This window comes from Serinus canaria, chromosome 2 (assembly GCF_022539315.1).
Source record: "Serinus canaria isolate serCan28SL12 chromosome 2, serCan2020, whole genome shotgun sequence".
Classification (NCBI taxonomy): domain Eukaryota; kingdom Metazoa; phylum Chordata; class Aves; order Passeriformes; family Fringillidae; genus Serinus; species Serinus canaria.
Genome location: NC_066315.1, coordinates 9917128 through 9931263, shown reverse-complemented (window position 1 = coordinate 9931263; position 14136 = coordinate 9917128). Strand labels below are relative to the sequence as shown.

The window sequence follows — 14136 nt, the reverse complement described above, 5'->3', positions numbered from 1 at the left end:
AGATTTTCCTTCGAAGAAAAGTGTTGTAAAAAAGGGGGTTGGCAGCCCTGAGAATTTTATTACAATTTTAGCCTCTACAGGTTTTTCTCCTCTCTGGCTTGGTACATATATCTCCTTCTCCACCTGCCTTGTTATCTGAAAAACAGGAAGATAAAATAGCACAGCTTTTTATATTCTGTAGTAATAAACTTTTGTTTGTTTGTTTGTTTTTATCTGCTGATGTTCCTCTAAGCCAGTGAAGCATTATTACATTTTTCTTCACCTCTGTGGAATGACACATCACAGTATTATATCAAAAAGTTACTGGAAATATTACCCCTCAGAGGCACAAATGGACAAATGGCAACTTTCCACCAGACACAAAAATCCAGACTCTTCTATTATTAGGAAAAACACCACCTTTTTTTAAATTTTTAAAAATTATTTTTATGAAGGAATTGTTAGGATCTAGGCTTTGTAGGGTTCAACAACCCCCCCGCTTTTTTAGCCACTTTTTGCTGAAGCCTTTTGAAGATTAGAAGAAAATTTAAATATTTCTATCAGCAGACATGCATAAATGATATGCAAAGTATCAAAATGCTTTTATTTCAGGTTCATAAGTAGAAACATCAAAAATGTGGATTACTGCAGTAAAGTTTGTGTCTTTAGTTTTGAACTTGTAAGAATCCAATGAGGGGAAAAAAAAGGAGACTATAATTATTGTGAAAACTTGTTAAGAAACACATCTTAGTGGAAAGTATTTCTGTCTTCAGGAACAATAAATATTTGAGGATCTTGTCATGAGAGTACAATTTATGCATTCAGTGAAACTGAAGCCAGCCTGGGTGATAGCAGGGATCAGACATACATAGTTTTTCTCCAACCAGAAGCTCAGGTATGTTAGAGTCTTTTGGCTCTTCTTTGTGCTATCTATTAGATAAATTAAAGCAGGCAAAAAATATTTGTGGTCTATGCTGGATAACCTGGAGCAGGTTGTGACAGCTGCATAAAATCAAACACAGAAGTAGAGAGTATTCCATCATGAGAATCTACTAGGATAAAATTTCATGTAAATTATATTTTCATTAATAATTAAATTTTTTTAAGGATAATGTTCCTCAGCAAAAATTCTCAGATTTCTATTCAATAAAGATTTCTCTTCAATAGCAAAAGAGTCTAGAGAGAACCATTAGACTGAAATAATGCTGTTGGGTAAAATTAGGTGTAATACCACATATTGTCCTTCAGGGAAATAAACTGTTACTGAAAATGGTCATGAAGTAACAATTAAAATTGCTTCCAAAAATGTTTTCTTGTGTGAACTCCAAAGAAGTTGGGAAAATTAGGTTTTCTTTTTTACCACATAAATGAATTTTCCCAATTTTTCTCCTGGTCAAAAATGATGTACAAATAAGATCTTTCAGGAAGTTATTTGGGAGAGTAGTGATGGTATTTACTGGAAAGCAAATCATCATGGCAATCTGATGGTGATGCAATGTAAAGGTAAGCATAGGATGACCCTACTATGCAATGAAAGCTGTAGCATTTGAAAGAGCAAAAAGGAGAAGCAAACACATATGGCTAAGAATGAGTATAAAGGGATGTTGCTAACAAAAAGTATTAATAAAAATACTAATAGTACAACAGGCCTAAAAAAGGCAGAATGTGGAAAGAATAAATATAATTTAAATGAAATAAATAAAATCAGCTGGGTAGCTGATACAATTGATTAGAGGATACTTAAGAAGAAGCCAAAGCAACCTCTGGGCCATAAATTATTATCTTCAGGAGTTCCTGATGCACAAAAGAGCATCTTTTTAAACTACATATTTTTAAATTTTACTTTTTTTTAATATTAAAATATAGGAGCAGGAAATATGTGAATTAACCTTTCCAAGATTCTTGAGCAAATCATTAAACTCTTCCTCCGCACCAAAAGATAAAAATAAACAAATAACTACAATATTTTATTATAAATTTTATAATGAAGTAACTAACCTTAATTTATCACCAAGCAGCAGACTTTCTATCTTGATTTTAACAAAACTCTTTTGTCTCTGTACAACAATGCCTATGCTAATTTCATACCACCCAGTTTCTTAATCAAAATATTGTGTGGGCCCAAGTCAGTTATCTACAAAGGTTCTTAGAAGTCAGTGGCAAACTCTTTATCAGAACTTCCTCTTGATGTTACAGATAAATGTTATCAAATTCATGCTACAAGACCTTACTTCTGTTTTCCTCTTTGATTGGAACATAATCACCCACTTTTAGTTCTGATTAATCAAATTTCCACATCAATTAATGAATTACTCTGTGCAGGATCAGTGCTAGGCTGGCTGGTCTACAATTATATTATGTTTGTCATCCTAAATGCTACTACAAGATTACTTTTTATTTCCTGTTGTGTTTCTCCATTGTATTAAATTTGACTATATGGGGAACTTCTCTAAATTCTATATCCAGCTCATTTTCTATATACATGCTGGACATACATAAGAGTAAAATAATACGTAGCTTATGGTAAAGTGTTACTTGCCAAATATCACATTAATTCAGTCACTTTTTTTCCTCTCATTTTGAATTTTCATTTTAATTTGTGGTACAGTTGTTTTCTGACTCAAACACTGTGAGGCTGGATAGGGAAATAAAATGGACAATGGACTCCAAGGCTGAGAACAAAAGAGACTTGAAAAAACAAGAGAGTATTAATAGTGCTGGTTATAATGGAGGGAGCCAACATACAATGTGGCCATTTGTACTAGGTGTTACTGAAACTCAGGAGTGAGTGACATTAAAGTCACATTATAAGCAGAGTAAGTAATTAGAAGAGGAATTCAATAAATGCAAAAAATCCCTCAGATTTACTGTAGTTAATTTCATTGGTATCTAAAGGGTTCACAGCATCATACTTGATACCCTCAGTTAAAGGTCACAAGCTTTCCTAGAGTCTTATGGTGCTCTTCATTCAGTTCCTTCACAGTTACAGCCTGCAGGTGTTTTGAGTTCTCTAGAACACCCAAAGAAAATTATAATTTCAAAGTTTGGATTACCACCTAGTTGTAAATCACTGATTTTGTTACATCTTTTTGTATCATTTGGTTGTTCTGAATATTAATTCTGAGTAATCTAAATATACAGATGGGGAACATACAGTGTCAGTGGTAAAGAGAAAGTTAAAAACAGCAGGAGTCTATGGCCAGAAATTATTTTAGCTTTGAGTGGTCCATTGAGTCTGATGGCAGGCATGGAGAGATTTTGGAAAGATGAGAAAACAGAACACCACATTCAGTTGTCAAAACGGATTCTTTTTCCAATTCTGCTGTGCCACACTAAGCAAACAACTTTTCCTTTGATGTCATTGCCTTTTTGTTGACTTTTCCTCTCTCTAGATAATTGAGATGAGGTTACTTTCACTTCCTAAGAAAATGAAGCTTTTATATAGCTTTTCTATTTGTCCACTTATGTGTGTTTTCATAACTTTTCAACTTATTGGCTAAAGTGATTCTCCCCTCTTCACTGCCTGCAAAAATGAAGTTTCAAAGTCCTACACATTTTGTGAAAATTGGCATCTGAAGAGAGGAGAAAGGATCCTTATTCCCACTAAGTGAAAGGTTAGCTATTTAAAGCCAAAAAAAGAAAAAAAAAACCCAAAACAAATAAAAACCACAAACTCCTGGTAAATGCTGAGTTTAATCTGTGTGTGCCAGCAAACTGATTAGGACTTAATAGCTAAGGACAAGCAATAGCTGCCTCTTACGAAACTCGTGGCTACATCAAAGTTATTTGAAAAGGTAAAGAAATGATAGGAGAAATAGTGCAACGACCAGGTTGTTAAAGGAATACAGGACACAAGCCTGTTATAAAATCAGCCTTTTCGGCTTAACAAAGCCCAAGACAGTGGGTGCCACCCTCGGTACTCGCGTGTGTTTACAAGATGACAGAGGAGGCAGCTTTATGTGAGGATGTGTGAGCCAAACTCCAGGGAACACCTGTTGTAACTCAGGCGTGCAGTGACCAGCGTCCGGTTCCTCCGAGGCATCGATCAGTCTCTCCTTTAATTACACCCATCAACAGCGAACAAAGCCAGGTTTATCGAAGGGCGTAACAGGTAGAAACCATCCAGCCGCGTAAGTGACTGACGAAAACGGGAGACGGTGTGTTTTGCCTATGAGGAAGCGCACATATGCCTTGGCACGCTAGTTCTGCTCCTGCCACCCACCGAGAGCCCCTTTCCTGGCGGTGGCCCCCAGAGCCGCGCTCCTCTTCCCGCATTCCCGACGGCCGCGCAGCGATGGCCGTGGTCCCGAGCGCAGCCGGGAAGGGGCCCCGAGCGGCCGCGGGTCCCGGCGGCAGCGCGAACCGCGCTTCCCGGGCAGGCTTGCGAGGGAGGGATGAGCGAGCGGCGGAGGGGAGGGGAAGAGGCTGCCCGGGGCGGGGGAGGCGGCGAGCAGAGGCGTTCGTGCGGCGGCCGGGCGCCAATAGCGGCGGTCGGGGCCGAGCCACCTCCTCCCGGCGGCAGCGGCGGTCGGAGCTGGGCCAGCCGGGCCCGGAAGCGGCGGCGGGTGGTGCCGGAGCGCCGTGAGCGGGGCCGGGCGCGGGATGCGAGGAGGCGCCGCCGCCGCCCTGCCCCCTGCCCGCTCTCAGCCAGCGCCCCAGGAGGAGGAGCAGCGGGAGGAGCGGCAGCAGCAGTAGGAGCCGCCGCTGCGGTAGCATGAGCGGGGCAGCCGCTAAGCAGCCCCCCGGCGCGGGGTCCGCCGCGGGGTCCGCCGCGGAGCCCGCCGCGGAGAACGCGGCGGCTGCGGACCCTGTGCCGGAGTCGCCTCCACCGCTGCTGAGCGTGGACGTGACGGGATTGGTGTCGCAGTTTGCGAGGAGCTTCGTGCTGATCTTCCCCGTGTATGTGCTGGGCTACCTGGGGCTGAGCTTCAGCTGGGTGCTTATCGCCCTGTGCGGGCTCTTCTGGATCCGGAGGCACCGCGGCGGCAAGAGCTCCCGCCTGGGCCGGGCGCTCGCCTTCCTGGAGGACGAGGAGGAGGCGGTGCGGCTCAGCGTCTCCTCCGCGGATCTGCCTGCGTGGGTGAGTGGCCAACACCCTTCGGCGCTGCCGCGAGCACCCGCGCCCGGCGGGCCGGGGCCTGTTATCTCCCCGGGACCTGCGTGACACCCAGCCCCGCCGCGCTGCCCCCCGCCCCGGCACGGGAGCTGCGCCGCAGGCCGGAGCCCCAGAGCCGGCCTGGCGGGAGCGGTGGGGGCATTGCATCTCCCGCCCCCCATGGCTGCTTGTCCCGGTCCGCCAGCCCCTTCCGAGACGGTGCAGCGGCGGGAGCGGGCGGGCAGCGTGTCCCTTCCCTGCCGTTCTCCTTCCGCCGGGGTGGCCTGTCCGTGTTCCCGCCGCCCGCTCCGCTGCGCCCGCGGAGCTAACGGCGGTGACAGCCTGAGCCTGCCGTGGCCGGGGTTCCCCTCGCAGAAATAAACTTTGCTGCAGGGTTTGGGTTTCCTTCCCCTCAGGTGCCGGTGACGCGCACGGCTTGGTTCTAGCACGGTCTCTGCAGAGCGCGGATGTCGCGGCTTGGGCCGTTCCTTACAAAGTTGAGATGAGAGGGAAATAGAATCGAGCTCTTAATACTGTTAGGTCTCTCAGTAGAGTGTTGTCAAACCCGGGATGAACCAGAGGTGAGGTGGTGTTTCTGAGGGGTGTCAGGGCTGTGACATGAGGACTAAGGGACAGGGGCTGTGGTGGCTTTAATTGTTCATTGATATGGGGTTTTTTAAAGGCTGTCTCCGAGGCTTCCTTTGAAAGTTTTAGGCTTTCTACAAGGTCTTCAGAACTAAAGCTACTTACTTTTTTTTCATTTTAGCTTAAATCCAGCTTCAAAGTTGAATACCTTTTGTTTGTAATTTCTCCTTTGGAGTATTAGTGATGTTTTTGATGCAGCTGCCAGTGAGCATCCAGGCCTGCCTGTGCCCCACTCATCCCCCGTGATGCGCTGGGCAGAGCTTGCTGCTCTCTCAGTGCCCATACCTGAAATCTTGAGGGTTTCTGCTGATTGTTTCCGTGTGATTCCTTTATTGGCTGCTCTCTGCTCCTGACCTGCGGTCACCCACCTCTCCCCTAGGGACTCTTTGCAGTGACTGTGCATCCAGCAGTGCTGAGATGATAAGAGTCCAAGTAGCTGTTTTCATGTGATCAGATTGCAATACCTGATGTGGCCTGTTCTAGCTCTACTAAGGAAGTTATAGAAGAGAATAGAGTGGGTAGGTGTGAGACTGGAGGCTTTTACTCCTCTTCCATCATATCTATTGCCAAAGTTCTGGTGGAAGATCACTATAAAAATGAGTGCAGTGTACAGGAGAGATTAAATGTTTTTACCTCTTGAAGCAGAGATGTGAGTCTCAAATAATGTAGTTAATAGCTCTTACATTACCTGTGTGTTGAGTTTGCTTTTTCCTGTAATCACACAGCAATATAATGGAAATGTTCTGATGCTGCATTTAAATGAATTAATTGAAGCTAGATTTGTAGTGAAGGCTTGTCTATAGTAACAGTCTGCTGGTAACTAAGCTGTAGATATTCAAGCTTAGTGCTGAGTGTAAGTTTTATTTTAAGTTGCAATTTGTTACCTTTGATAAAATGGCAATTAATTTCAGTGTGGAGTTGTCCAGATAACTAAAGATTTAGAAAGGGGCCTTCTGTTTGAAGTCAGAGGCAAACAAAGAGTGGAGTGCTGGCTGCAAGCACCTGCATATATCCCATGGCATTGTGAGAAAGCAATTGATCAATAAGCAGGGTGTTCCAAAAGTGTGACCCTCTCAGACACCAGTTGGCAAATGGATGTAGATTTTTTTTTTTTTGGCTGTAGATATTTTTTTTTTAATTTTTTTCTTCCTTCTTTATCTGTGTTCTTAAATTTTAAAGGTCTTGGTTCTTTTCTTTCTGTTGATGTATATGCTATGTTGTGGAAGCATCCTTCTTTCAAATAAAAGTAGCTTCCAGAATAAATGTTATCTGAAAAAAAAGACTTCTGAAAACGGAAGACCTGCTTAAATCAAAAGTGGTCTTCAGTGTCCACTGTCATAGTCCTTAAGGTTTATATGAGTCTTATGCTGCTTCCATAATGCATCTTGAAAAACTATTGCTGTTCTTCCTTCTGCATTATGTGTCTTTTCCTGGAGATTTATGAATTTCAGTTGTATTTGAAATAACAGCTACTGGATGGAAGCTGACATCTCTGATAGGGATGAGCTTTATCCATCTCAGTATGAACTCCAAACTGAAGTATTTTCTGTTGGTTTCTGTTATGGAAATAAATTTTAAATTGCTTGAGTAGGACAGTGCTGTGTTTTAAATATAGGAAACTTTGGGCTCTTCTGGGACTGATACTGAGGTGTAATAAACCATTTTTCAACTAAAATTTTATGGTATCTCAAAGTTATATTTGACATGTGGTGTCTATCTATGCTCATGATTGGAGAAGAGCTTTAGCTTTGTGTGTTAGGTATAATTCCCTTTTCCCACACACCTTGGTACTGTCTGTTGCTTTAGTGGTTCATATTAAGTACTCAGTAATACTGCATTGAGTTATTTATTTTCAAGAAAGTGATTATTTCAAGAGAATGTTTTTCTGCTGGCAATATGCTCAGTTGCAGTTTGAAAATGATACAGTTGTGCCACCACACTAGATAGAGTTTGTAATGTTAATTATTAGTTTCCTAAATTAGACTTACTTCTTCCATGAGCAGGAGGTTATATATCAGGACTATTCTGTACTGTACATGTAAAATGAATTAATTCAACATGAATACAAGTTATGTTACTTAAAATGTCAACAGAGAATTAACTACAAATAAGTATGCATTGAAAAATACCCCATTTACTGTCTTAAAAAAATAAGAACTGTACTCATAGACTTGCTAACATGTAGTTAGAGCTGTGCTGGGTGTTTGAAAGGTGTCATGGATTATATGGGGTAGGAGGGAGTGGTGGGTGCTTTTTCAAATAATTTAGAACTAGGCAGCAAAACTTACAATGAGAAAGAACTGGAGATAAAAGTTGTCTTTAAATAGAGACATTTTAAGACATGAAAAAGTCTTTAGAGAAAGACCTTTTCCCTTTATTTGCAGCATTTTTATGCACCAGATGTATTTTATACTGGAATGAATGTATATAAGGAAAGTGGCAGTTTAAGTATCACTATGTAGAGAAGCAAAGGTAGGAAACTTAAAGGCAGAACTCTTGTTTTTAAAGGCCAGGTATCATGTTGCCTTTTATTTTAAAAATGGTAATGGAATTTAGACCAAAGTAAATTTGTTATTATTAGATTACTTTCTCAGATCAGCCGAAAAAGTGAATCTAATTTTTCCATTTTAGCAGTGGTTCTTGTTGCTTAGTGCCACTTTCATAACATGCCATATCATAACATATCATGCTCAACATGTTTTTGCATTAGTGAAACTTTGGCTCCTGTTTTCTTCAATATACAGATAAAAAGCCATGCTGAATTTGTTTTCCCCTGATTAAATGTAAATTTGGCCTGGTACCAGGAGCTGTATCTATGTGCAGTCTGTCAACAGTCAGCAGGTGACCAAAATAGGAACAAATCTTGGCATTTTTAAAGAATTTATTCTGAAAACAGATTTTGACAATTTTTTGTAATCCTAAGTATGTGTTATACATAAACTGAAATACTGTATGTGATTGTAGTAAATGTAGTGGCATGCTAGAACATTAATGACAAGTCTGCTGTGCCATTTTGGGTCCTGCACACTTGCTTGAGTTTCTGGTCTTGTTTGGAATGATTTTTATGTTCTTGGGTTTTTTTCCTCTTGTATTATTTTCTCATCTACTTAAGAAAAAGGGAAAAACCTTACTAAATCTAAATAGGTGTCATCACCTTTTAATTTAAAATGTACTTGGGGTACTGTTGTAAGGAAATCTGGTAGGTCTTTCTCATGAGAAGCTGTGTGACGTTTTTGCAGGTTGTGAGTATTGTGGGTCACCACTGAACTGTTGTACCATTGCTACCCCTAGAGAAAGGAGATAATGTCTAATAATATGGTTAGAAGAACAACGACTTTGGGTTTTACTGGTATTGGAAAGGCAGAGACAGTGTTTGTAGAAGAAAAGTGGTTTGTTAGCTCTAACTGCAGGATCACACCTGTGCAGAGTGACGTTTGCAGAGAAGGTTAAGGTGGTTCTGCTCTTGTGTGAATTTGATATGAAGATTTTTTTGTTGATCCAGAATCAAACTTGCCATCTAGATCTTAGATGGATGGTTCAGGACACGAATCTCCAAAGAATCCCTGCTGATGAATGTTATGTACTCAGTAAACCTGATAAACAGGTGGACTTCTGCAATACAATGTGTGTTATTTGCTATTAAAAAAAAAAAAAAAAAAGACGTTCCTCTTCTCATACTTTGGTCACTGCTGCAGCTGTAGGAGCTGTAGGAGGTTTTTTCTGCAGCAATGAAATTTAAAGACACTGACATATTGTGACACATTCTTCTAATCTGTTTTCCAGCTTAGTTGAGTATATTAGATGGAATTTAAGGGTGATTTATAAGGAAAATGACTCCCATGTACAGTAACTTGGTGTCAAGCAGGATCTCATCAGTTTGGGTGGTGAGTACTGCAGGTAGCCATTGCTCTGGGCTGCCAGCCTGCATCTGGAAAGGGTGAAGAGGTGTGAGTAAGAATAGAGTAGTAGCTTGTGAGTACTTAACAACTGAACTCTGTGTCCTTCTTCTGCCTGATTATTTTTCATATTAAACTGCATTCTGTTCTAGCTGACTCGTGGTATATGAATATGCACATCTGTGTATTGTGGGTTGTGTGTGTTTTTGTGATTGGGCTCTCTTCTTAAAAGAAGAAGTTGAATTTGTTTCAGTATTCTTGAGATTTAGGTAACCTGAGTGACATCCTAAGAGTACCCCATAGTTAGGAGAAATGTAAATGATGGGTTTGGGAATGGAGAACCAAAGGGAAAAAAAAAGATATTAGACAATTGATCCAATCTCCCTGTTTCTCAGAGTTTTCAAATTGAGTGTGTTAAAGCTATGCTGAGATCATGTCTGTGCCAAAACACCTTCTCTCACCTAGAAATGTGGTGAGCCTCACTAGGTGATTCATTTATAAAGATCCCTTTCCAAAATATTTATGGTAGAAACCCTCATGTTGAGTTGATGTTTATGAACATGATATCAAACTACCAAAGAAAAACATCAGCCTGAAAGTCTTGAACTCTTTGTAGGTGACACAGGCTTTCTAAATACGTACTTATAATACATTCTTTTTTCATCTAACAAATTGTTATTATGTAGAAATTACTACTGCGGTTTGGTACTACTGTAAGTCATTTCAATATGCAGTTTTTCTGAATATCTCTGGAAGATGTGTACAGGTCTCTTTAGTTTTTTGTTTGCTCATTTGGTTTTTTTTTTTTTTTTATTTTGCATTTTAGTCTACTGGTGTTGTTTCCATGCCTAAGTGCCTTTGCATAGAAGGACTGGCCCATCTTCAATCACATTTGAGAATGCAGGAGTAAGAAAGATCTTGTGTGTAGAGACTGAGGTTTTGTGGAAGAGAAAGAAGCCTAAGATAACAGTCAACCTTTTCTGCCTCTTCTACAAGATTCTTTTCATTTAAATTACAACTGCTTTTTGAGATTGTTGGCATATCATAGTGTGGTGGGGTATGTAATCTAATATTTATTTATTTATTTTTTTTTTTAATACAAGAACTTTCTGGGAAATAAAGTTGAATCAGGATTATTGTCAAAACATTTGCATTGCAGTTTATAGTAATGAAAGCCTGTTATATACATTTGAAGTGTTCAACACTATTCTTTGGTCCTGTTCTTTTTTTCAAAATGAAAGAAGAGATGGCATGAGGTTTCTGGCAATATAAATTTCTGACTTAAATAATTTGGTTTATATTAAAGTTTATCTCCCATTTATCAATTCATCACTAGTTCTCTAATTGCTGAAATTGCCTTTGGCATAGCTTCCTTTGAGCTTTGCTGGCCATATACCCATACTGAATCTGTTTATTTTTAAAAACACTTTCTTTTGAATAATAGCAAGTTTTAAAAGAACACTTATTTAGAAATATCCTCTTTAGTGTCTGAAATGAGTTTGTCAGAGTCTCATAATTGTATTTAAGGTTCTGAAAGCAAAAGTTGATGATTGTGAATTAATCTATACCACTGGTCTGGTATGTTCTGATATGTAGATGAAAGGAAAACAGTAAAAGAATATTATTCTTCTGGATGTACTACAGAAATAATCAATTTGGTGTGAGATACTGCTAGTTAAGATACAGAGTTGTTTGACCTGTGATATCTTATCTTTGTCTTTGCCTTTCTCTCCTCTTAGGAAGTATAAATTAAATCTGATACTCCCCTTTCCTAAGGAAGTGGAGTGTGATCACCCCACCAGCCCCTTTGGAGATTTTCTGTGGCCTAGTAGGGCCAGCTTCTAAGAGTTATCTACCAAGCTTAAAAAGGGCAGCAGAATTTCAAATGTAGGGTGTGTAGGGCTGCTTTTGCACATTCAGGGTAAATACTGTGCCACTTCAAAGAAGAAAATTAAATCCTTATCTTCCGCTGCTGTTTGTGAGCACTTAATGAAAAGAAAGGCTATACAGAGTAGGGGTGTTCAACATAGAATGAGATGTGAATAACACTGGGAAAACAGTGTTTTGATAAGAGTAGGGAGAGAGTGGTTTCATTTGAAACAACTGTTTGAATTCAGTAAATTCTGAAATGGAACTGTTTAGAGAAGTCTGGCACTTTATCATTTGTATAACTTTAAGATCATATGGTACTTTGATTCTGGGTAAGACTTTATTCAGTTGAATGAGGAGAGAGTTCTGTGAAGTTGAGAAAGAAAATGTTTGATAAGAAACAAGAGGGAGGAATTAAATCATGAATTTGCTAAAAGTGTGTGAAATGGTAAAGCCCAGTTGCCAGATTGGTTTTTTTTTCTGGCATATGCCACATTTTCCCTGTTTCTGAGCTGGCAGTAATGGATCATCAGGAGTGGAAAGAGGGGTTGTACAGACCTCCCCCATCAGCTAGGGACTTATCTGATAGTAGGCTTCTACTCCATTGACTGGAATTAATTCAAATTTTACTTGCTTTGTAAGGACCTCATTACAAAAGCAAGATTCAAGAATTAGGAGTAATTTCCTGGCTTTAGGAGCCTGTGTTAAACCAGCACACTAGCCTTGGGAAGTGTGTTCTATTTACCTCAGCTTTTCAAGATACTTTTTGATCCCTTGTGCCTTTATAAAGGCCTTAAAATTTCCATCCTGATGTCAGGGTTCAGGTAAGAAGCTGCGTCCCATCTCTTCTTGAATTCCATTAGTAGGGTGCCTGGAAAAAGGTGTTCCTAAGCCTTCTTGCACATCATTTGATCCCCATCCCCAGCCTACTTCTAGTGTTTTATTCCCAACAGCTTTACCAACCTTTATGTACCAGACTTTTAGGCTTTGTTACATTGTGGAGTTTTTATTTCCTTTCATTTTAAATGGCATGGAGGTTTTTTGTTTGGTTGGTTTGGTTTTGTTCTCTCTATGTGCTTCCTTGATACAGTTAAAAGTTAGAGCAACAGCAAGAATATTAAAAACATTTTTCAACTTAGTCCCTATTTAGGATAATTTGAATTTTATTTGTAGGCTCATTCATGCTTGTGTCAGAGAGGTTTGGGGGGGGGTGTTAGTAAAAGGACTGATTCTGCAGTTTCAAGATGAAATAAATGTGCACTTCTGACAAAAAGGATGTTCTGCATCCAACTGCACTTTCCCAGTGCCACCTTGTGCCAACATTAGAATTTACTTGGCCAACTAATTGTGAGTTTTCTGCCAAGCTGGGTGTTCAGCTGGATGAGTTTCATGAGTTTACTATGAGACCACTAAAGTGCCAGTGCCTACAGAAGGGAAGTGGCAGAAGCCTGTGCTCAGGTTTAAAGTGAGATGGAGCAATGGCCTGCACAAAGAGGCTGTTCTTAGAAAAAGGGTGGGAAATAATGCTGCTGAGGTATCTTTGTGGGGTAGTGAAGTTTGAATGGGAGCTGTTTATAATGTCAATTTGCATATCTAACTTCTTTTATAACATTTATAACATTTTTTAACATTTTATCTAATTATCAGGGGTATAAACTCTCAATATTTTAATTCAGATTATAAGTGTTTTTAGTGCATGATTAGATTGGATCAACTCCAGAAGTCTCTTCTTACCTGAATTATTCTATCATTTTCCTTTTTGTTTTAAGCTGTCATTTAATTTAGCTTTCATTCTCCAGCTATGGATTACAAATGGTAAGAAGTATTTTTCTGCATAAAATACAAGTATTTGCTTAAATATTAAGTGTACTAGCAAGAAAAAAAAATTAAAAGAGGCTGTCTTTAGAAAGATGTTTTATTGTATGTAGTGACACCTTATAAAGCTTTTGGATGCCTGTCTGCTAAGTAGATAGTATTAAAAGTTCTGTGCAACAAATGTTAAAACACACTATTTTTCAAATGGAACTCCTGTTACATAAATAACCTTTGTAAGACCAATGTTCCCATATAATGAGTCATTGCACAAAGTTTTGTCTGCTACACCGTGATGTGACTACAGAATTTTCCTTAAGACCTGAAAATCTGAAACAGGACTAATGATTTTCAAGTGAAGCAGCCTGGATTAATGTGCCATGAAGTTGTTACTATACTAGAAACACGAAACTAGTTTTACTTGGCTGAAAATAACTGTCATATGACAGACAAGAATTGCATTGTCATTTGGCTGTCCTTATCATATAGCAGCATGGGTCGAGTTTACATTAGTTCAGTTGCAGCACTTCTACCTGAGAGATTTACATTTGCAGTGTAAATTGCATAACTTTTGGCATCTGTTTCTGTGAAAACTTCAGTTGGAGTCTAGTACAGACTACACTATTGTTTTCATAACCTTTGTTTGCATTCCTTTAGTTAGATGCTGGCTCAGTGAATTATCCAAGCAGACTGAAATAGTTTCCTCTTAGAAAAATTTGAAAGATGCAACACAGAATGTAAAATTAAATGTATTGATAATCCATTGTGTTGTATTCTGTCATAGGCGGTCCTTAGTGGGAAGATGGGAAGAAGGTGAATGTCTAAGAATGCAGTGCCTTC

The 14136-nt window shown here is 39.8% G+C and overlaps 1 protein-coding gene across 2 annotated transcripts in view; it reads left to right on the top strand.

The window, feature by feature from the left end:
• Window positions 1–4568: 4568 nt before the first annotated feature.
• ESYT2 (extended synaptotagmin 2) overlaps window positions 4569–14136 on the top strand; it is an 80360-nt gene continuing 70792 nt past the window's right edge. Inside the window, exon 1 of one of the 2 annotated variants that reach the window (XM_030226770.2) lies at window positions 4569–5059. In XM_030226770.2, coding sequence (XP_030082630.1) covers window positions 4694–5059 — 366 coding nt within the window. In that variant the 5' untranslated portion in view covers window positions 4569–4693. The remainder of the gene's footprint in view (window positions 5060–14136) is intronic. The other variant, XM_030226773.2, reaches the window with a different exon arrangement.